This window comes from Lytechinus variegatus, chromosome 6 (genome assembly GCF_018143015.1).
Source record: "Lytechinus variegatus isolate NC3 chromosome 6, Lvar_3.0, whole genome shotgun sequence".
NCBI classification, from domain to species: domain Eukaryota; kingdom Metazoa; phylum Echinodermata; class Echinoidea; order Temnopleuroida; family Toxopneustidae; genus Lytechinus; species Lytechinus variegatus.
The window spans coordinates 8082546-8105743 of NC_054745.1; the positions used below are offsets into that span (position 1 = coordinate 8082546).

Sequence of the window (23198 nt, forward strand, 5' to 3'; positions counted from 1 at the left end):
TGAACTGAACCATTTAATTGAAGCTCTGACGATACAGTAATTATCAAGTTTAGTGTGTTGACTAGGAGTTAATCTTTACAATGCAAACAAAGTGTAACGCAGGGATACTACATGACTTCATATTAAACATTGATAATAATATGATTAAGTCTTAAAATAGATAATGATTAGTGCAGATTTGATAGGAATCTATACTTAAAAAACATGTTTTATTTGTCAGTCTTCATCTGTGAATGAATAAAAACTTAACTTTGCTTGGGAATAGTTAAATGACATTGATTTTCTGATAACAAAATGTGGTTTAAAAAGGGAACAATCAGGGAGTTATTTAAAGTAAAATTGTATGAGTGTAACTTTATATTCAGATATGCAATTGTATCTAGTCTACAAATGTAGACTCACATCTGCAGTGTGTGTACCTCCGCTGATTCAACGAGTGTACGTCTACTGAGGCTGCAATGGCTTGCTTCGCTCGCAATGGCTCGCTTTGCTCGCCCTTTCAGCAGATCCCACCTCACGAGCCATTCAGTCTCCATAGCAGACTAGATATATCTGATATGGAAATCCATATTCCATTGGGCAATCAAGGCACAAATTTATATTCAATCTAATAAAGACTCCCATGAGCTGATGTTTCAAATAAGATTGTCTTTAGGGTGTTGACAACACAGAGCGCTCTGCAAAGCAACATAGTCAATCAAGTACTAAGCAACCACAGAAACTTCTGAGAGCCTATATTAAGGTCAGGCATAGTTAAAGTAGATTTATGTAGTTATTATGTGTAATATGCTCGGCTTAATCCTCTACAGAACATGATGAGGTCAATAGGCCTACTATAAATTTTATGACGTCATTGGTAGGTAGGAGTGGAAATTATTTAGGAAAATAATATTAAATACCGTAAGTAACGCCTATTAACCGCACTATTTCCTTGGTAGGATAGAAGCAAAAGTCGGGGGTGCGGTTGATCCACAGTGAAAGGTCTGAGCCAGAATCAGCCTGAAAAAAAGCCAAGTCTATTTCCCCAGGCTGAGTTAAGGTTACCAGTATTTGTTTTTAAGTTTCCCCACACGAAAGAGTTTTCTAAACTATGAGTTCCTATTTTTACTTATTTTGCATTTTTTTTTTTACAAACAGGAGTGCAACGCAAGAAGGACATTGGACTGTAATCGGGCAGAACTGCCATGCAACATAGGGTACCCACCATCTGCCAGAGATTGCTCCGTGCCACCATCCCATACTACTTCACACAGGTCAGAGGTCAAACCGAGGTCACACAAGCTCACCACCCTTGCATCTTGAGTAGTCGAGGTTCACATACTCGGAAGGCGTCTAACCTGTTTCTGGCAAAGACTTGTTCCCGCTCTGATCCTGGTTTGGGTTGGACCCCTGTCTCTACTTTCAAGGAAGAAGCCACAGAGCAGCCCTGGTAAGATCTTCTCTTAAAAGGGGAAGTTCACCCCAACAAAAAGTTGATTTGAATAAAAAGAGAAAATCCAACAAGCACAATATTGAAAATTTCATCAAAATCGGATGTAAAATAAGAAAGTTATGACATCTTAAATTTCGCTGATTTTCACAAATCAGTTATATATGCACATCCTGGCTGGTATGCAAATTAGGAGACTATGAAGTCATCCACTCAAAATTCTTTTGTATTTTAATAGTACTGTAAACACTGTTATTTTCGTAGGATTTATTTTTCGCGCTTGGCGGCTTCAAAACATATTCGCGGGTTTTTAAATTCGCGCTGCACACTCCATAATCACAAAGTCACTTCCTTCTTGCCCATCTGTGAATGGTTTTAATTAAAATTTCAGCAACGAAATTGTATTTTCTGATCATAATTCTAGCTCTAGGGCAGCATAATTCAGCATTGTTTTGATCTAATCATGAGCTTTTGTGACATTTAGCGCAACTTTTCTTTGCGGGGCGGACATCGGGAAGGCAAAACGGAGGCGCTGCTAGCTGCTGGCTTGGTATTGATGGCCGAGCACCGGGTAAGGACCGGGGGGGGGGGATTACGGCTATTCAAAGTGCATGGGATCAATCAACAAACATGGGCGATCGACCCAACGTCTTCTCAAAAACTAAACAGATCTAAACACTCACCAATCAAACAGCAAAAGCAATTTATATTTCAACAAAAAATCATAATTTGAATACCGATCTGCGACTTTTTAAAAAATAATCACAGTACTTTGAAACAAATTCTCGCGATGCATATGAAATTGGGGCTCAAGTTTGCTTGCGTAAATGCCTCCCTCTTTAGATCAAATTATGCAATCTCTTTGCCAAAACGATGCATGCAATTGAACCGCGGTTCAAAACTTGAATTAAAATAGATGCTCATAAATTCGCGCTCCCGATCTTGCCGTGAAATATGCGAAAAATTTCCACTTTTACAGTATATGAAATATTGCCCTTGAAAGGGGAAGTTGACCCTGATGAGAAATTTGTAGTAAAAGCAGAAAGTATTAGTAATAATGATACATGTACAAGGAATAATTTTCCTGGTATCGCATCGCTATTTGCTCCGCATTTTTTAACTAGACTGTATAAAGTATGGACTGTACAACAGTACTTAGTTGAGAGCGTTTCTCTTTTACCAAAACTGCTATTCATATTGCAAAATTATTCCCTGTGAAAAATAGAGCGTTTATGAGGTGCTGAGTATGTAGTTGTCTTCAGTGGTGCACAATGTTGTTTATTTTCATTTGGTCCAATGCCAACTCGTCTACTATCATTTGGTCTACCATCAGTTAGTCCACTATCCACATGGTCTTATTGCCATTTTGTCCACTCATCATTTCGTCTGATAACTGATTGGTCCAGTAGTCATTTAGTCTGCATATATCATTTGGTCTAATTAGACTACATGTAAGTGTTAATTGGGCAAAATAAATGAAAATAGAATGTGTATTAGACCAACTGGTTATGAGACGAATTGGTTGTAGTCTCGTAGACGAACTGGTGATTAGACAAAGTGAATATTGGACCAATTGGTTGATGGACGGAATGACATTAGACTAAAGGTAGACCATGTGGTAAGTGGACGATTTGGCAATTTACCCACAATACACTACCCTGGCTTTAGCTCATGTTGCTGAGCACCTGGGTTGAGTGCAACACGATGTTGGTAAATTTCTTGCCTTGGTTGGGATTCGAACCCCCATCCCTTTGATTGAAAGACGTCAAGATTTCTAACCACTTTACCGCAATGCCCCTACCCTTGCTTATTAAGGAAAACATGCCTTGGTTTGGATTTGAACCCATGTCCCTCTGATTGAAAGATGAGAGTCATAACCACTAGATGGTCTAGAGCACACTCCCCCCCCTGCCTATTGGAGGCTTGATGAAAATCTGCCAAGGAAAGAGAAAAAAAGGGAGATATTATTTTTTTGGGAGACATAATACAAGGCCAACAGACAAGGTATACAGTACTAATGCAGAGCGCGTAACCCCTGCTCTGCTATTGCAGCTGCAGAGCGTGTCACTGTTGAAGGGTTTAAATAAAAAAACAACCTATTGGATCAAATTCTGTCAATGATTTCCTGCAAAATTCAACATCGGCCAGGTGATTACTTCCGGTGACTGAAGCCTATAGTGCCAAAATAATAGGATTGTGTCTTACGGGGCAAGATCTGGACCTGAGTGGACATTAGACAAGTTTGGTACAAGCGTATAAACTAGAAATCAGAAAAATGTTGGCTAAATAGCGATTAGGCCAAACTTTTATTAGACCACATGGAATGAGACCCCCCAACAAAAAAAGAGGCAATGAAATGGATGTATCTCAAGTAGAAATTACCCTTCTATTAAAGAATCTTGCTTTGTACATGAGAAATTTCCTCAGGTATTAAAGTCTTGTTCTTTCTTTGGGGATGCTCAAATTGGCAAACATGCTGCAAAATGGCTGATTTTGTGGACAACTCTCTATTTGTTTTGTACACAAATTTTCAGATTTCCCCCTTTATTTTACATATTTCACATCATTTCCTCCTGACCTTGATATATGTGGTGTGAAATATATTTCCCCATGACATGTGTTATGCTCAGAATGAGACAATATGCAATTTTAAAGATATTAGGAAAAATCTGATTAATGATGTACTAAACAAATGGAGAGTTGCCCACAAAATCAGCCATTTTGAAGCATGTTTGCCAATTTGAGGATCCCTATAGAAAGAACAAGACTTTTTAAACGTCCATAACTTACTTATTTTACAAGATTGTTCCTCTATTTTACTCTTTCCAATAAGATTGCTTCTCATCTTGGGTTTTGGTTTCCTTTAAGCATCTGCACATCCGTAGTAAAATCCTTGTCATTTCCAACATTTGTTTAGGTATACATCCTCAGACATGTCGTCAGCAACTCAAGATCCTCAAACCTTTGAGAAGGTCTTCTACGAACTGGTGGACGAACTCACGGAAGATGACGCCGCTAATCCAGAGATTGCCGATGCTGCAGCTTGGTTCAAAGAGGTACGACTTCTCACCCTTTAACACGGAGGGGGAGGGGTAATTTGAACTCACCCCCTCACACCTTTGACAAATTTTGTGACTTCTCTGCCGTGCCAAATATTGTGACTGCGTCGCTTGCAGACTTTTTATTTTCAAGTTTTGCTCTATTTTTCAAGACGATTGTCAAGAAAATCAGACACACTGATACGATGCTGGGGGACTTTTCTTTACATGTACATGCATGTCAACGCCTAAATCCTTTACAAATGATTTTTTTTTACAAGGTCAATGCATAATATGTTTTTTTTAAACAAAAATCAGACAAAAAATGTATGATTATTTTCACTTTGCAAAAGTGACCCAGACAAAAATCATACGTAAGAAAGTACAAAATGTTGAAAAACATATCTGAGGAATTCAGAAAACAATTAATCCTGGAAGAAAGAGAGAAAGAGGCCTTGCTTCGTTGAATGTATTCAGACAGCAGAATAGCAATGTTGGAATTCTTTAATTTCAGATGCAGGTTAGAAATGGTCTTGGAGTGCAGGGGTATGAGTCTTAGATACCGTTGTCATTATACTTCCTAAAAAAAACCCTAGTTTACTGGAAATCGGTTCAGGGAACCAGTCTGGAAGATCGCTTTGCTAGCGTTCATATTTGGTCAGCCAAAAGTGGTTTTCAAAACCTCCATCATGTAAAGTGGCCTTGTTGCTATGGGAATGCTCTCAGTGGGGTTGACATGTTTTGCGCGAAATGTGATATTGCTCCGTAGACATTCTACATTGGTATGTGGAGGAGCACACTCAAAATGTGCGAAGATCGCTTCACGAAGTACTGCCGTGTCCTCCCTTATGCTAAAGCCAGTTTAACGAGGCAAAGCGATCTTGAAAACTACATCGCGAGGTTGTTTTCCGAACTGATTTGGAAGATCACTTCCAAGACCGCTTCGACCGTTCTCATTACATGCTAAACTAGTTTCAACTAAACTACTTTCCAGTCAACTAGTTTTATGGTGGTAGTGTGAACTGGGTCTTAATAATTTTAATGTGTTCAGAGGAGTTAGCTAACAATGTTATGATTGTTTTTAGATGCTAGTTTGTTAATAGTCAAGCAGCTCTTTCTGTATCAAATGTGTTCAGATCATCAGCTAACAACGCTATAATTGCCTTAAATTTCAGATACTGGTGTATATTGTAACGGGAGTGGGTCTATCTGTAGTGTATGTGTTCAGACAGCTAGCTAGCAATGGTGTAATTCTTTTATTTCAGATTCTTGTTTACAATGTTCCAGGTTGAAAGAATGTAAAAGATCCAAGTACTCAGATGAATACATTTAGACAGTTTACTATCAACGTTTTGCATATCTTATTCATTTCAGATGCTGGTTTACAATGTTCCAGGAGGAAAGAGAAACCGCGGTCTTACTGTGGTGAATGCGTTCAGACAACTGGCAAACAGCGTTCAAAGCACAGAAGATAGCATTCATATAGCTATGGTTCTCGGCTGGTGTGTCGAATGGGTAAATTTCCTATCAATAAAGAATTATGTCGGGGTGGGGGGGGTCACAAAGATTCAACTATGACTTAGAGTCGCACTTAAATGTTGATGCATAAATGATATGCAATCGACAAGGTTATTGATTAAAAGGCAGTGGTGTACGTCCTCTTGACATGATCTGACCAATGAGGTCATGCCTTTTATAACGCACACAACTGGGCATGTAGTGTGACTCAAAGTCATACTTGATTATTTGTGCAATATTCCCCTGGATTTAGTTTTCAGAATACCATTCTTTATCTGTAAAGATGTGTACCAGTTGGGTAATGATTTCAAAATAAACTCACACAGAATCCAATAAAACGACTTCCAAAGTGTCTGTTTGTTTGAATTTAAAAAATGTGCCTAGGATTCTGGAAGAAATTGTGTCATTGCTGAGAAATTTGCAAAATAAGGATGTCGTTTCACCAAATTGCCAGGTCTTTTTCCCGGCAATAGTAACACACCATCCCACGTGTGCTTATTTGTGTTGGTGATCTCCATTGTGATCATTCCTCAGCCTATATTTCATAATTTCACAAAGTTCAATTTATGTATCTCCACCAGAGCTACATGTAGATCTAGCGTAATGTGGTGACAATTAGCTTTAATTTTACGGACTTTCCTATGAAATCAGTGTTTACTGTAACCATTTTCATTTATAATAATTTATCATGTTCCTCCAATAGGGTTAAACAGACATGCCAACCGTTCCCTTTTTGTCTCACCTGCATAGCAGAGTGAGACTATAGGCGCCGCTTTTCCGACGGCGGCGGCGTCAACATCAAATCTTAACCTGAGGTTAAGGTTTTGAAATGACATAACTTAGAAAGTATATGGACCTAGTTCATGAAACTTGGCCATAAGGTTAATCAAGTATTACTGAACATCCTATTAGAGTTTCATGTCACATGACCAAGGTCAAAGGTCATTTAGGGTCAATGAACTTAGACCATGTTGGAGGAATCAACATCAAAATCTTAACCTGAGGTTAAGTTTTTGAAATGTCATCATAACTTAGAAAATATATGGACCTAGTTCATGAAACTTGGACATAAGGTTAATCAAGTATCACTGAACATCCTGCATGAGTTTCACATCACATGACCAAGGTCAAAGGTCATTTAGGGTCAATGAACTTTGGCCGAATTGGGGGTATCTGTTGAATTCCCATCATAACTTTGAATATTTATGGATCTGATTCATGAAACTTGGACATAATAGTAATCAAGCATTACTGAACATTTTTCAGGGGGGTGTTTCATCAATATTTTTGTCCGACAAGTTGTCAGATCTGACAACTTTCCTGGATTCTGATTGGTTGAGAAGTACTGTTACTATAGTAACTGTCGGATAAAACAGGACTTGTCGGATAAAACGTCCGACAAGTCCTTTCATGAAACGCTCCCCAGGTCTCATGATTATTTAGGGTCAATGAACTTTGGCCGAATCGGGGGTATCTGTTGAATTACCATCATAACTTTGAAAGTTTATTGGTCTAGTTCATTAAACTTGGACATTAGAGTAATCAAGTATCACTGAACATCCTGTGCGCATTTCAGGTCACATGACCAAGGTCAAAGGTCAATGAACTTTGGCCGAATCGGGTGTATCTGTTGAATTACCATCATATCTCTGTTTTATTGGTCTAGTTCATAAAAAGTGGACATAAGAGTAACCATGTATCACTGAACATCTTGTGCGAGTTAGAGTAGTATTCAAAGTCAGCACTGCTGCTATATTGAACCGCGTGATGCAGGTGAGACGGCCAGAGGCATTCCACTTGTTATAGTATTTGTTCTGGTCCAACAGACCCAGACCGATAAAAAATCACTGTCAGGCCAATAACATGTTGCATGAAAAGAACAAGTAAATTCTTGCCTACGAGCACATGTTCAACAGGGTGAATTTTCAAGTTGAGCTGTTTCATATGTTTTTCACCGATCTCACTACAACAGGCTGGCAATTGTTACATCGAGACAAATTTTTAAAAATACACTTTTGTTTTTGTCAAAACAATATTTTTTTCCTTCTAAGAATACTTCTTTATGTCGTAGAAGGTTGGCAATACATGTAAGTCTGGTAAAACACAGCTACTGCTGCGTGATGCCTGCCTATGAAAATAAATCATAGGCAGATCGGGAGGGATTTGAACCCACAACCTCTGGATCACTTGACCAGTGTCATAACCACTGGTACTTCGGAGTGCCCTTTCATTTATTTTTAATATGCTTCTTGTTTTTCTCTTCATGTTTTCAGCTACAAGCCTATTTTCTAATAGCCGATGATATGATGGACCAATCTAAGACAAGGAGAGGTCAGCCTTGTTGGTATAAAAAGGTACGGAGAGACAGGACGGTGGGGGAGGAATGGTGTGAATGTGATGATGATAATGGCAATGGTGATGGTGGTGATGATGATGGTGATGATGATGGTGATGATGGTGATGGTGATGATGATCATGATCATGGTGGTAGTCGTGGGGGGGGGTTGATGGTAATAATGATGGTTGTGATGATGGTGATGATTATTAGGTGGTCTGTCTTTGACAGATCACCTCTTAATTTCGTCAGAATTTTCTTATTATTATTATTATTATTTATTTTTACGGATTTTCTTGTCGCCAAGTTATCTCAAAATCGACTTGATGAATTTCATTGAATTTCATGTCATTTATAGGATCTGTCATGGACACGTCAAAATAAGCTTTTCAAGGTCATCAGGTCATGATGACGTCATCTAGGCGCCATTTTGTAAAATCACATTATCAATCATATCTCCATTATCAATTATCAAAAATCGATCAAATTTACATCACATCAACTTCAGGTCATGTCATCAAAGGTCACCTGGAGGTCATGCGCGCGCGCGTGCGTCAAAATTTTAAAATGCTCAAAATCACTTTTTGACCAAACGAGAGTACGTTTCAGGCCATTTTAAGCATTTGAAAATTTTGCACACGCATGCGCGCGTAACGCCTTAACACAACACAGAAACACCGTTTTTTTTTACATCATTGCATTGATAATAAAATTCTGAACATTTTGATACCTTGATCAACCTTCTACGACCATTAATAACGAAATTAACACCAGTTAAAGTTTGCAGCACGTGTGCGCGCGAGCTCTCACTATAGGCCATATATGGGCAAAAAATGCCTATTGAAAATTCACTGTAGCTCTTTGAATAGTCCGTTAACTCCCAATTTTGTTTTTCATATATCGATAGAGTGTTAGTTGTAGATTTGATTTCATGTCACCATTGTCCCTCAATTCGAACATGACGTCATCAAAATGGTGCCTAAACTAAAAATTTCATTTTTTCAAAAATGACGTCATCAAATTTATGCAAATTTGGTTGTAACTTCTCGAATATGGATCGTTTTTCGCCCAGATTTTGATATTTTGTAGTTTAGAATGTACTCTTTCTCCTCAGTTTACATGAATGTTCGATTTGAGAAACGCATCATTGCGTAAAACAGCGATGAAAAGAGGCATGTCATTTTTCCTCATTTTGCGTGTAATGTCTATGGGAATTGACTTTTTGTCAAAACTAGATTCGACATTCCTTTATTTCGTAAGACATATCTCCATTGTTTCTTGTCAGTTTTCCCTGAGCTTTTAGTATGTTGTAGCTGAGATTCTAAGCTTTTGAAATGTGCCCTCCATTTTTTGATCAGATGCCGGGATCATGCCCGTATTTTGCTTGCAATATTTGAATTGTAATTCTCAAAATTGCTTACGTGTAATCTCTATGGGGAATATCGTGGCGCAATGGATAACGCATTTGACGTGTTGGTCCATGTTACTGACGTGTTGCTGACGTGTTGGTCCGTGTTGCTGACGTGTAGGTCCGTGTTGCTGACGTGTTGGTCCGTGTAGCTGACGTGTAGGTCCGTGTTGCTGACGTGTTGACTACGTGCTCTGCCGGCATGATCCGTGTAGATCCGTGTGAAGCTGCCGTGTTGATGCCGTGTTCAGTCATCTGGGGCAAAACTATCCCGGACCTCCAATTTCTACACCTCATTTATACATTTCCATTTTTTTTTTGTAGGATGGTGTGGGAACAGTTGCAATCAATGACTCGTTCTATGTTGAAGCCTGCATCTACAAAATTCTCAAGAGGTTCATTAGTCATCAACCCTACTATGTCCAAGTTATGGAATTATTTCACGAGGTTTGTCAAGTTCTTTGTTATATTTGCCATTAACCCTAACAAGGCCGGGCTTTTTTGGCTGTTCTGTGGTTGAGTCACCCCCCCCCCCCCCCGATCTCTCGGCGGCCGATCGCGCGAGTGCCTCAAAAATGTGCACGCTGGTAGTGTGCGATGTAATCTACAAGACTGTATGGTAAAGTTCTTTGTTATATTTGCCATTAAAGCAGCAAAAAAAATATTTTCACTTCAGTAAAAATTTATGAAAGGGGATATAATTCTAAGAACAATTTGGTTTAAATTTGTCATGCTATTTCATTACCCATGCTCGGTTTCCCGTGGCCATCTTAGATTTTGGGACGGCACTTTTTTTTTCTTGAATCCATGACCAAAAGTATTGTCGTTTCATGTTGAGATCGGGTAAAAGGAACGAATAAAAGCTGTTACCAAATTGAAATAATGGGGAACAGTCATTTTAACCACACTGAACCCAGCTCCAATTAAATAGGAAAATGAAATTTATGAATACAAATATAATAATAATATAGTCCATTTATATAGCGCAGCTATACTCGCATATACTCTACTGCGCTTGATACTTGGTATCATATTATACCCCGGCTGTAGCTGAGCTTCCATATAGGCGCTAGAGCATTCAAGGAATAAATCCTACTGGGTACCCATTCACCTCACCTGGGTCGAGTGCAGCACAATGTGGGTAAATTTCTTGCTGAAGGAAAACATGCCATGGCTGGTATTGTAACCCATGTTCCTCTGCTTGAAAGACGAGTTGTAACCACTAGACCCTAATGTATTATCTATCTTTCTCAATGATCTTTTATTTGATTTGTAATGTGAAATCACCATCATTTTGGCAGCAATTCGTCGTGACTTGATTACTGTTATTTGATTTATCTTCTTTACGCTTGCAGACGACGTACCAGACGATCATGGGTCAAAGTTTAGATCTACTGACATCACCAGAAAATGATAGAGATCTCAACAGGTTCACTGAACAGAGGTAATTACAGGTTATTGGTGAACCACAAGTTCCGGGGTTCAAATCTCAATGCAGTAACGATATACATGGAAAAACATAGATTATGCGCTGCGCTTGCATTTCCTGAAGCCATCGTGCCAAGCAGTACACGTTAAGTGGCTGCACCGTTCCTTCGCAGGTGTTTTCCAGTAGAGACACCTAGCTGACAGGTGCGTTTGCGAGATTGCATAATCTGTGACGTCAATGATGGAATAGCGAACTATTCCATTAGCAACATAGCTAGAATATTTTTGGTCACATGATGCTGTTTGGACCAATCACTATAGAAGATTTAATTTGTGTAGGATATAATAGAATTTGTTTTATAGGCTTGATATGTTACACAAAGTATGTTTTGAAACGGCATATATGTTTTCATTATACATGTATACAAACACTTCTCATGACAAAAACCTCCATTTGAGAACACTATACCCCAATATCCCTCAATCAATTTTCTTCTCCAAGTACGACAAACCCACTGCCCCAAGCATGGACCTATCCATGCCCCAAGCAAGCAATAATATTTAAGTATCAAAACACCTGTTTCTTGACCTCGGTCCGAAGATAACACAACAGCCCGAGCGCGGTCCCTGCAAAGCATGCTGTCATTTTTTTACTTAATTTCCTTATTTCGAGGTCGATTTTCTTCATTCGAAATTGAAAATGGACTAACATTGGATTTCTGAATACAATATGCCTTTGAAAACGTGATGAAATATCGAATACAATAATTTAATTCCGAAGGTCCTACTATAGGCAGAGAAGTCTTACGTAATAGCACAGCTGGTGTTTATCATTTCGTCCTTGGCTCAACGCTCATTTACTGGCCTGTGGAGGTGAAATTGAGACAACGGGATTACCTGGCCTAGAAAGGTTTATCGGGGCTTGGAAATGTTATTGAGATTTCAAATGAAAATTGTGGTCTAGAACCGCAGTTTGCAATCAGAACTGTGGTCTTTCTCCAAATGGGGGTTTGACGTAATGGATGGTCATTTTATTGGATTCTATAGGAACTAATCTTTTGATTGTTACAATTACTGGCATTTTATGCACCATGCATATCCATTCATTGTATATTTTTCTCCTACTTTGAACAGATATGCTGCAATAGTCAAATGGAAGACTGCTTTCTATTCCTTTTATCTGCCCGTTGCTCTAGCTATGCATATGGTGAGTTACGCAAACCTTCATTGAGAATTAAAGGTATAAGTAGATGCAGCAAACAATGATTTCATGAGAAAGTCTTTAAAATCAAAGTTAATAGTCAAAATATTTTTATACTGTAGATTTAGATCTGGTACATTGAAATAAACTTATCTTTGTAAAATCATGAAATTTTAGCTGAAAACGTATATAGTTCTGATTATCACTGACACAAAAAGGCATATGTGGGACAGCATATTACTACTAATGCGCAAAAATACCCCAAATTTTATGGAATTTCGTGCTTATTTGGCTAATTTCTCAGCAATTTGCATTTTTTCCAAGAGTTATTTGGCACATGTTTTTTTTATTTAACATAAAAACATTTGGGTGGTCATTTTATTGGTTCTGATCAAACTCATTGAGAGATCATTACCACAACTGGCATTTATCTTTAAGTAAAATGAGATTTCCTTTTTGACGATGAAAAGACCCCAATAAAACAATTGCACATCTCCTTGGTGGTCTCTGTTAATGGTATTTTTGATAAGGCAACTTTTCAAGAGTATGCTGTGTCTTATAGCACAACTACAAACTCTCTCTCGCATTTCCCAACATTTTGTCTACATTTATGATGAAATGTGAGCATCGCTAATATAATTCAATTCAATCTTTATTTCTTATTTTAAAAAGATTGATAATGTATCATATTAAAGAGTATCTTAAAATATCTAAAGTAAAAAATATAATTATTATACATTTAAAAGGAGGAACATATATACACAGAAATAAATAAAATCAAGAAATACTGTCCTAAATTGCATGCTCATGATAATGCCATTAACTCAGTCCAGACCCCCCTATATTTTGAGATTAGTCCAAGTCCGGTGGTATATTAGGTATGATAGAAGTTTATATCCATGAAACATTAACTTAAGCCAAAATCATCCTAGAAAGCATAAATTTCAAAATATTTTGTAAGAACGAAGTAAAATACTGGCATCCGAGGGTGGAGCACAAGAAAAAAATATTAAATAATAATGAAAAGTATGCAGGATTCCTCAGCAAGACGTACGTTTGAGAGAATCAATGTCATGCTGGGTGTGGAATGCTGGGGGCTGAGATCTAATGGGGGGGAGGGGGCTGAAATAGCCCAGTTAAATTAGGGTTAAAGGATAAATGTTGACTATCAATTCACATTTTACATAAGAGGAAGGCTATTTTTTCTCTCGGTTTAAAGAGAAATTCCAGTAGTTGTAGTAAACATTAATTTCATGAGAAAGTATGTAAAACCAGGCTTAATTGTCAGTATATCATCGAGGATCTAGATCTGGTACAGTTACATAAACCAAACTTTGTGAAATCTTGAAATCTATGCTGAAAAATGTTCACACTGAAGATTACCAACACAGATAAGCACATGTGGGATAGTGCATTATTATTGCTTTGAATGTCGGCCTGATGCTTGACCCGAATCCCGTGCTTATTTGATAATTTCTCAGCAATTACACAATTTCTTCCAGAATCCTATGTCACATATTTTTTATTCATGGAAACAGACACTTTGGTGATCATTTCATTGGATTCTGTACAAACTCATTTTGAGATTGTTACCACAACTGGTATTTATCTTTAAAATTGAGCATCAAATTCAACATAAGAGAAAGTCTATTCTTTTCTCTCGGTTTAATGTCACCACCACGTTATCATATTCTTTCAAATCAGGTTGGAATATCAGATGCCAAGTCTCACAACAATGCAAAGACAATCTTACTTCAGATGGGGCATTTCTTTCAAGTTCAGGTAAGTTACTTGATACAAGTCCCAAGAATGTTCTGTAATCTGATTGGTCCAAATCGGATCACATGATATTCAGCGAATTGCACTATTGCATCCAAAATGCACTATCCTGCACTCTGGCGTCATGCCAAAAGTACTATCCTGCACTCTGACGTCAGAGTACAGGATAGTAGATTAGTACGAGGTCTCGAATTATCTAGATTTATCTAGAATTTAGATCAAATATAGCATTCGGGCAACTCAGTAACATGGAAGAGGAGGGGTTGTGCATAGAGGATCTAAAAAATGAACTCTGTGCTCGACTCGCCAAATGGATATATGGCACTCGGTCCTGCGGACGTCAGTGCGGGAAATCCGTTGGCTCTTCTCGCACATGGTTCATTATTTGGCCCTGCATGCACGTGCTTAATATTAAATAAATAAATAAAAGTTACATTTGTATAGCGCATTACATTAACATTTCAATGCGCTTTAATATTCGCATTGTTATTGTAGTATTGATAGAGGAGCCAAGCGAACAACTGTTGCTGGTTTGTATTTCAGAAGGAAGAGAACAAGATTCCAATGAAAATTGAAGTCATGTGATTTGATATGATTTGGTTTCATAATTATGCTGTTGTATGTTATTTATTGCATTCAGTCTGTGATATACATGTACTTTTTAACTATGTAAATAATACCACTGTTATTTAGTTATATTTTTTTGCAGGAATTTCTGCATTTTATTCATACAGTGTAAATCAATAACAAATGAAAAAAAAATGATACAATGACAATGACATAAATGAGCACATTTTGTGTGACAATCTAAAATATAAATAATGTATAAGACTGAAAAATACATAGAGCATGTAAAATAGTAAAGTGGGTAAAATTGCAGGGGCCAGCTATAATAAGCAGGTAACTGCTTGAAACAGTAGCAGCCATGAGGGAGGGCTACATGGGAACCGTAATAGGTTATAAATATAATTCAATAAAATGATGTCACAAAAGAGAAAGTATGAAAGTTTAAATATTTGGAGGAGAGAGGTGATAGAGAAGCAAAGCTGGTTCGTATTTCAGGCTCTTCAAACAATTCAGTCCGAAGTCCAGAGAACCAGATTCCAATGAAAATTTTCAAAAATTTGATTTGATATGATTTGAAGACCACATGGCGAGGGTCATAACCACTAGACCATGACGCCCCCACAGTTAAATAGAAAAGGGATAGAATGTAAAGCAGGGCAAAGATTACATGGAGGCCGGGGGCGATGTAGTCCCCAAAAAGCTCAAAGGAGCCCTGGAAACACCTATTCATTACAGTGTTAAAGCTTATCCAATGTTGTAGATTTAGGTCCCCGAAAAATAATTGTTACAGTGCTCCAGAGTTCATCCGTAAAATTGGTACAGAACAAAAAATGTGGTTGGCTGGTGGTCAAGGCTCTGAAGGGTTACCTCAGAGTGAAGAGAGAAAGATTCCAATGAAAATATGAATACATGTAATTGCTTTTTTCTCTCTCTGTTTAGGATGACTATTTGGATTGTTACGGTGCTCCAGAGGTCATCGGTAAAATCGGGACGGACATAGAAGAGAATAAATGCGGTTGGCTGGTTGTTCAGGCGCTGAAGAGGGTCACACCGGACCAGAGACGTATACTTGAGGTATATTTTCTTTCCTTGAATTCAGGTTCAGATAACTAAAGCTCCCTTACTCCCCCTCCCCCCCCCCCTTTCAGATAACTGAAACTCACTTACCGTTGGTCGATGGGTCTTTTGATTTTCTTGTATTCCTTTTGCCAGAAATAAAATAAATAAACTGAAATTTTGATTTGAGTATTCATCCCACTATTCATAACTTTGATTATCATTGAGATTTTCATATTGTTATTTGTACCATTCATATCACATGATGATATAATTTCTTTGAACATTGGACAGCAACAGATCGCATGATGTGTGCCAGGCTTTTAAAGGCCATGCACAAGAGAGGCCTGTTACAACCGATAAGACGCATGATTTTACACCAACGTATAATGTCGCAGAGTGTGACATTACGCAATGATGCATAATGTGGCAACTTTGCTAACGCATAATATGACGTCGTGAGACATGTTGGTGCGGCGTGACGTTTCGCTGCAACATTATCAGTTGTGTTAATACCTACCTGTATCTAGAGTCCACTAAATCCACAGAGATTTCTATATCGGTCAGTTATGATATATGATTTTCTTTCCCTCCGTTTGTTTAATAGGAAAACTATGGCATAGATGATGCTGAGAAGGTCATGAAGGTGAAAGAACTCTACGCGACCCTTGACCTGGAGGGCGTGTATAGGTCATATGAAGAATCCAGCTATAATGATTTGATGGATACAATTAACAGCCACAGTGAAACGTTACCGAAAGATATATTTGTCGCTTTCGCCAAGAGGATTTATAAGAGGAATAAGTAAACTGTTTTTTTATATATACATCAGTTGATTTATTAAAGGAATACTTGACCTGTCTTGGGATATATACACGTACAGCAGTCCATTTGTTCCATAGGGGGAAAACAATTCTACTAATCTTATACAGCTTTTTTTTCAATCTACATTATGTATACAGATTACAGCTTTCCTAATATTCTGTATACAGATTAGTATAAAAATCGTAATTTGTATCATAATGAAATCTCTATACATAATACAGTAACTTGTAATTTACAAGTACAGTTAAAGTGAAGTACCGCAATCTATTTCGATTGCTATGAAAGCTGTAATTTCTATACTAAGATCAGGGTCCCGGCTTACAAAGATTTGCGATTGATCCATTCAATCGCAACTATGGATGGCCAGCAACATCAACATCTCTTATTCATGTTTGTTCAAAATATTTTCTAACTATGATGTATATTCATGCATTCATTGTTTTCTTGAAAATTCAATGTGCTTGTCTTTGTTCACAAAGGACATTGTGCAAATTTCCTATAGAAAAAATCATGACATTGATGGATTTCCAAAGTTATGATTGATTGAATCATTCATAACTCTTTGTAAGACAGGGCACTGAGGAAATAATATTTGTTTTTCCTCTGTGGCACGAATGGTCTGCTGTTGATATATTCTGGGATGTTTAACTTGTGTACCTTTATTTTTTTAGATAAATGAGCGATAGGAATGCATGTTTGTTAGGGCAATCATGGCATTTGATTGGCTAATCTTATATACATGTATTCTTCATAATTATCATTGATATCAAGTTTGTGAAAGCAGGGCTTGGCCCATTTGAGCTTAAAATTGTATTATGTACATGTGTTCTGTTGCCTAAGAGCAAATTTATTTTGACGAGTAATTATTCTCGGAGAAAAAAGTGTTGAACATTACCCACATTGACCCAAACGACAGGATCATAAGGAGGAGAGCCATGAAGGAAATGAACTCTCCAACCCCACGATGACAGACATGAATGACGTGAGTGTCAAATGTGTTAACCAATCGACCTGCTACTGTTAATTTTCTTAACCCTTTGAACCCTTAATTATGTGGGACAATTATCACACAAGTCTATTTGGTAGAGTAGTATATTTTGGGCATCTTTTTTATGCTAATACCTGACAAATGAAAGCCTTTTATCAACAATATTATCCGTAAGTCTCTTTAAGTAAACATCACTTTTCAAAGGTCATCTTACATACAAAACCCTCGCTCATGACTAGGTTACAGTAATTGTATTCGTGCTTGCGTGTTCATGGTGAAGCCGATTTTCAGGCTTTTTGGGTTCAATGGGTTAAAGATGTGTGTCATGATCGGCTATCAGGGTTAGGAATTGGTGAATATTTATATGATATTGACTGACTTTGAGGGGAATTTCAAATATATTGCCCGCAAGACAGTCATATTGGCCCGAGTCTTTAGATAAGGGCAATGTGGTTCTTTTAAGGGCAATATTTTTTATGTTCCCCGAAAGAAGAGCCAGTCAATATTTTCATTATCATCCAAATCAGATATCTAGAGCAAAAGAAATGAAAATGGAGATATTTCTTTTAAGAATAGAGTTCTATTGTGTCATGTGTATCATGCTCTAAGATCTGCACTTCACCATGATGATGTACTTATAAACACCGGATCCAGCATTGTCTTTATTATGACTTAGGCCCCTCTATCGTTGGTGCGCTGATCATTATGAAGTTTATCTCTTATTTACGCATCCTCAAATGCCCGGATGTGAGACCAGGGAAAATACAAAGGTATATTTTGCATCGTCTCTGCATTCAAAGTCAATACGTGCATAGAGACCGAGCAAAATACAAATACCGGTAATATACAGTGTAACTATCCCTTCCCTATATTCAGAAAATGTAGGGCAGTACGGTTTTGTAAATGACCAATTCAGATGTCTGATATATTGATAATAATGAAGGACAACAGGCACTTATGCTGTGAAAGCGTATCTAATTATTCTCCTGTATGTACTATAGAATGTTGATTTGCTAAATTATCTTGAGTATGTGTGCGGCAGATTTGGGGGCAACTGTAGAAAAGATGGTTGTCCCAAAGCTTGCCCCAAAACATACTATTTTGCAAATTTTAGGGGCAATTTTGGCTGTCATGAGGTTGATTCTGCCTGTTAATCTCATAAGGTAGTATACAAATAGCGAATAGGCATGAGTGCGATGGTGCGAGATTTCGCATGAGGTGAAAGAAAGATGCTCTATTCAACGAGGCGTTAGCCGAGTTGAATAGAGCGTTTCTTTCACCGAATGCGAAATCTCGCACCATTGCACGAATAAGAATATTCGCTATTTGTGTTGTACAACGCCTCGGAATCTAGCGAAAATATGAAAAAAAGAAGAGTTTTTCCCTCCAGTAATCTATGAAAAAGGAGCAAAAATATTGAAAGCGAAAAGCAAAATCCCACAAGCCGGGCCCACAAGCGCACATGATCTTGGACAGCATTGCGCATTTAGCCAGCGGGTTGTACGCGCATTGTCATCTTATTCAATGAAATCGCATTGTGACGTCACCTCCTAAAGCCGTGCAATGGTACATTTTGGACGGTACATTTTGGATGGTACGTCTTGTGTGCAACGGTACGAATGTGTGACATTCAGCCTCCCATTTGATCGCGTACAACAAGCTAAGTAGGCGTTGTACAATATTTATTGTCCAAATTGAACATACATAACATAGCATGGAGAATGAATATAGTACAGAAAAATCAAACACAGACAGTTTTGATATACACATGCTTAGCATTTGAAACAATTAATTTTGGCTGACATCATTGTGATTTTGCCTGTTGCTCTCATGTATTGCCTATTACACTGTTAGCTTTCCATAGTCAACTTTCCATACACAACTTTGCACTAGTTTAAACCCAAGTATAACATTTTTGTTTTCTTTGTTGAATCTTTATCGCTTCAATAAAACAAAATATATGTACAAATAACAATATTCATTGTGTTCAACAATGATACATCATAATGAAGATAAAGTACATCATTAAATACATCACAAAAAGCAAGTCTCAACTCAGTTCAAAATTAGTAAAAGGTCTCAGTTTTTTATAATGTTGCATTTCCTTGTCCTTTTTAAAAGCAATAAACTTGTCAACATTTTCAACAAATTTCAACTCATTTTATGAATAGAGCTAACGAAAGTTGTCCTTGACATTTTGTTCTGAAACAAAAATCAAAGATACGATCCAGTGTATTCAATTTTTAAATGTACGTACATTATGTCACTCAGGAAAAATAATATTTGAAAAAAAAATCTGGATGAATAGATTATTACTACTACATATGTGTCCATGTAGTAAGTTATGTTGTAAGTGTAAGAAATTCATCAAACCTTTTGTAAACGAGCCAGAAACAGGACATGCTGCAAATTGGCAATGCATAAGGAAATGAAAGTATGATAGGGGATCTAAGCTACGCATACAAATTATTAAAAACTGTGAAAATTTTTATGTTTAAACAGACTTTTAATTTGTTGTATAATTCTAAAGATTATCAAAGGAGAATGAAACCTTTGGAACAAGAAAGCGTGTTGTGAAAACAGAAAAATCAAAGAAACAGATCAACGAAAGTTTGAGAAAAATTGGACAAATAATGAGAAAGTTATAAGCATTTTAATATTGCAATCACTAATGCTATGGAGATCCTCAAATTGGCAATGCGACAAAGATGTATGATGTCACTTGTGAACAACTCTCCCATTATGTGTTCCAAATGTTTCATTCTCATTTAACCATGAAGAAAATAATCACAATTTTACTGAAACAGAATCCTACCATGCTTTCCGAACATATCTTGATTTGAATTTGCTGTCCAATGTTGAACTTCGAGTGTGTAATACCGTTCTCAGTATTAAACTCATCATTTTTGGGGGGTCCACACGAGGCCCGCACTAAAAGTAATCTGAAACATTGCGTTCAGTAGTAATAGCAGAGCCTGTGCTACTTTAATAATCACCAATTAAAAAAGTCGGGCACGTGAGCCTGGCGCTGGTGCTGATAAAAGCAGTGTCCAACAGTGTTAAAATTTTATGACTTAGCCTAAGATGGTTTCGGATTATTGAGTTACTGGAAGCAGTATAATACACGTATAAAGACCAACTCTTCTGATAGCATGCAATTAATAGTTTGTGGTATTCATCATTTTCTGTCTGAATCATAGGATGCATGATTTTTATTTGTAAATAAAATACTTTATAGGCCAAGTCATTCCAAGATGGTGGCATTCGAATGTGTGATCTGCGTGGGGGGGGCACTCAGTATATAATGCATAGTGGGTATGTGCCGCAGAGGGGACCCCCATTTTTACACTCAAATTTCCGTTCCAAGGCATAGCATTTTTGCCTTGTTGAGAAAAAGAACAAAGAAAGCCGCTCCAAGGCATAGCATTTTCTTCTTATCGAGAAAAAAGAAGAGAGAAATCCGCTCCAAAGCATCGCATATTTTCGTTACGCCGCTCCGTTCGCATTGAATGAGCTGCAATTTTGGTGAAAAGCGGCCGCAGAGCTCCACCGGCGGAGGCCGCGCTATCTGCAATCATGCACGCATGACCGTTCCATAGGGATGCATACGCACTCACACGCAGGCGATCCGTTCCAAGGACCCCCGTTTTCACAAACATTTGTCGTTCCGAAGCCCGTTCCGAGGACCCTCCTTTTTACAATAAGCCCGCTCCAAGGCCCCCGTTTTTTGTATCGCCCGCGGCACACCCCACCACTTTTTTGGTCGAGTGCCCCCCCCCCGGGGTGATCTGCACCTATGTCATATACATATTTCGTTCATTATAAAGGTAAAAAGCAGTAGTTGCAGCAGACAATAATTTCATGAGAGTCTTTTAATCAAGGTAGTTTGGCAAAATATCGTTATGTAGAGATCTTGTACATTAATGTAACCTTATCTTTGTAAAATCATGAAATCTCAGCTCAAAGTCGATAATTCTGATGATCACCAACACTGAAAAGCATATGTCGGACAATGTATTGATATTGCTTCAAAAACTACCCGATGCATGCTTGTCTTGCTAACTTTTCAGCAATTATAAATTTTCTTCCATAGTTATTTGATATGAAATGCTGCATGCTAAATGAACGGAGTGTTTCAATATTCATTTTTATATCATGATGTGCAAGCTATGTATATTTATGCTGAAGGGGAGTGCGGAATGAGAACAAATATGTTGTCTATGGTTTTTGTATCGCAATGCATTATGGGATGGCATTATAATAGGCAGAACCGTAATTATTTATGATAATAACTTTTATTTGTTTAAAATTTTTTGTCAGAGGATACAGAGCGCAACTTATTTTACTTCGACTCAAGCCTGAGCTACCGTTTTATCAGAAGCGATCTGCATTCAAGGAGCTAATTGTGTAAGGTACCATTCACCTCACCTGGGTTGAGTGCAGCACAAAGAGTGTAAATTTCTTGCTGTAGGAAAAAATTCCATGACTGGCATTCAAACCCATGATCTTCTTGGTGAAAGGCGAGAGACAGAACCATAGGCTTTACTGGCCCACCTTCTCAATTTTTATACGTTTTCCTCTTTGGAAATGTGATATTTTTCAAGTTTCTATACTTCTACAATAATTATGGATGTTATTAAGAGAGCAATATTGAGCAATTTCCATTGAGACAGCTTATATGGGAATTGATGGTCGTGTTTTTTTCCACAATTTTCTGGAGGAATTAATGTGACCCAATCTCTGTACTTCAAAAAACAAGAGGGCCGCGGGTTCTAATCCCCAGCCGTGGCGTAATTTCCTTCAGCAAGAACTTGATATACATTGTGTTGCACTCAACCCAGGTGAGGTAGACAGGTACCTGTCGGGATTTTATTCCTTGAAATTACTTGAGCGTGTAACAGAAGCTCGGCTAAAGCTGGGGTTATTATGCTGCATTTACTGTATGGTAGAGCTCTTTAGAGACTTTAATAGGTAATAGGCACTATATAATCAAGTAGATGTATAATTCCTATTAGCAGTAGTATACTAGTACTAGAATTCTGTCCCATAATGCATTGCAATTCAGAATTGTAAAGCCACATGTTATAGTTCAATGAATTCTATGATGTGAACTGTTAAGAACAAATACATATTGATTTGTGAAAATACATGTACGTACATGTATAATACAATGTATGTATAAATGCAACATGGAGTTTTTTTTTATATTTCTTAATTGTCACTGAATGTTTGGGAAACAATTTCATCATGAAATCAGTGATTTATACTGAATGTTATAAGCTACTGATATCCTTGCATCTGATGCGCTCAGAGCAAATTAGTCGGTGAAAAGCGCAAATTAAAGGCGAATGAAACCTTTGGAACAAGTAGGCTTGTGTTAAAACAATCGAAGAATAAGAACAAAGAAAGTTTGGGAAAAATCTGACAAATAATGAGAAAGTTTAAGCATTTAAAAATTGCAATCATTAGTGCTATGGAGATCCTCCCAATGGCAATGCGACAAGGATGTGTGATGTCACTTGTGAAAAACTTTTCCTTTGATGGACTATAAAATACCCCCAAAATGTCTTTTTTTTTGCTCTTTCTTATGGTGATACAAACTGTTTATCCATGATGTATTCTTTAA

The 23198-nt window shown here is 37.6% G+C and overlaps 1 protein-coding gene across 1 annotated transcript; it reads left to right on the forward strand.

The window, feature by feature from the left end:
- The first annotated feature begins 1142 nt into the window (after positions 1-1142).
- LOC121416955 (farnesyl pyrophosphate synthase-like) lies at positions 1143-16638 on the forward strand. The gene is made up of 10 exons (XM_041610485.1): positions 1143-1429; positions 4347-4485; positions 5842-5982; positions 8259-8339; positions 10053-10175; positions 11084-11172; positions 12291-12363; positions 14062-14139; positions 15643-15777; positions 16367-16638. The coding sequence occupies exons 1-10, from the start codon at positions 1185-1187 to the stop codon at positions 16565-16567; spliced, it is 1305 nt and encodes a 434-aa protein (XP_041466419.1). The 5' UTR covers positions 1143-1184; the 3' UTR covers positions 16568-16638.
- The last annotated feature ends 6560 nt before the right edge of the window (positions 16639-23198 follow it).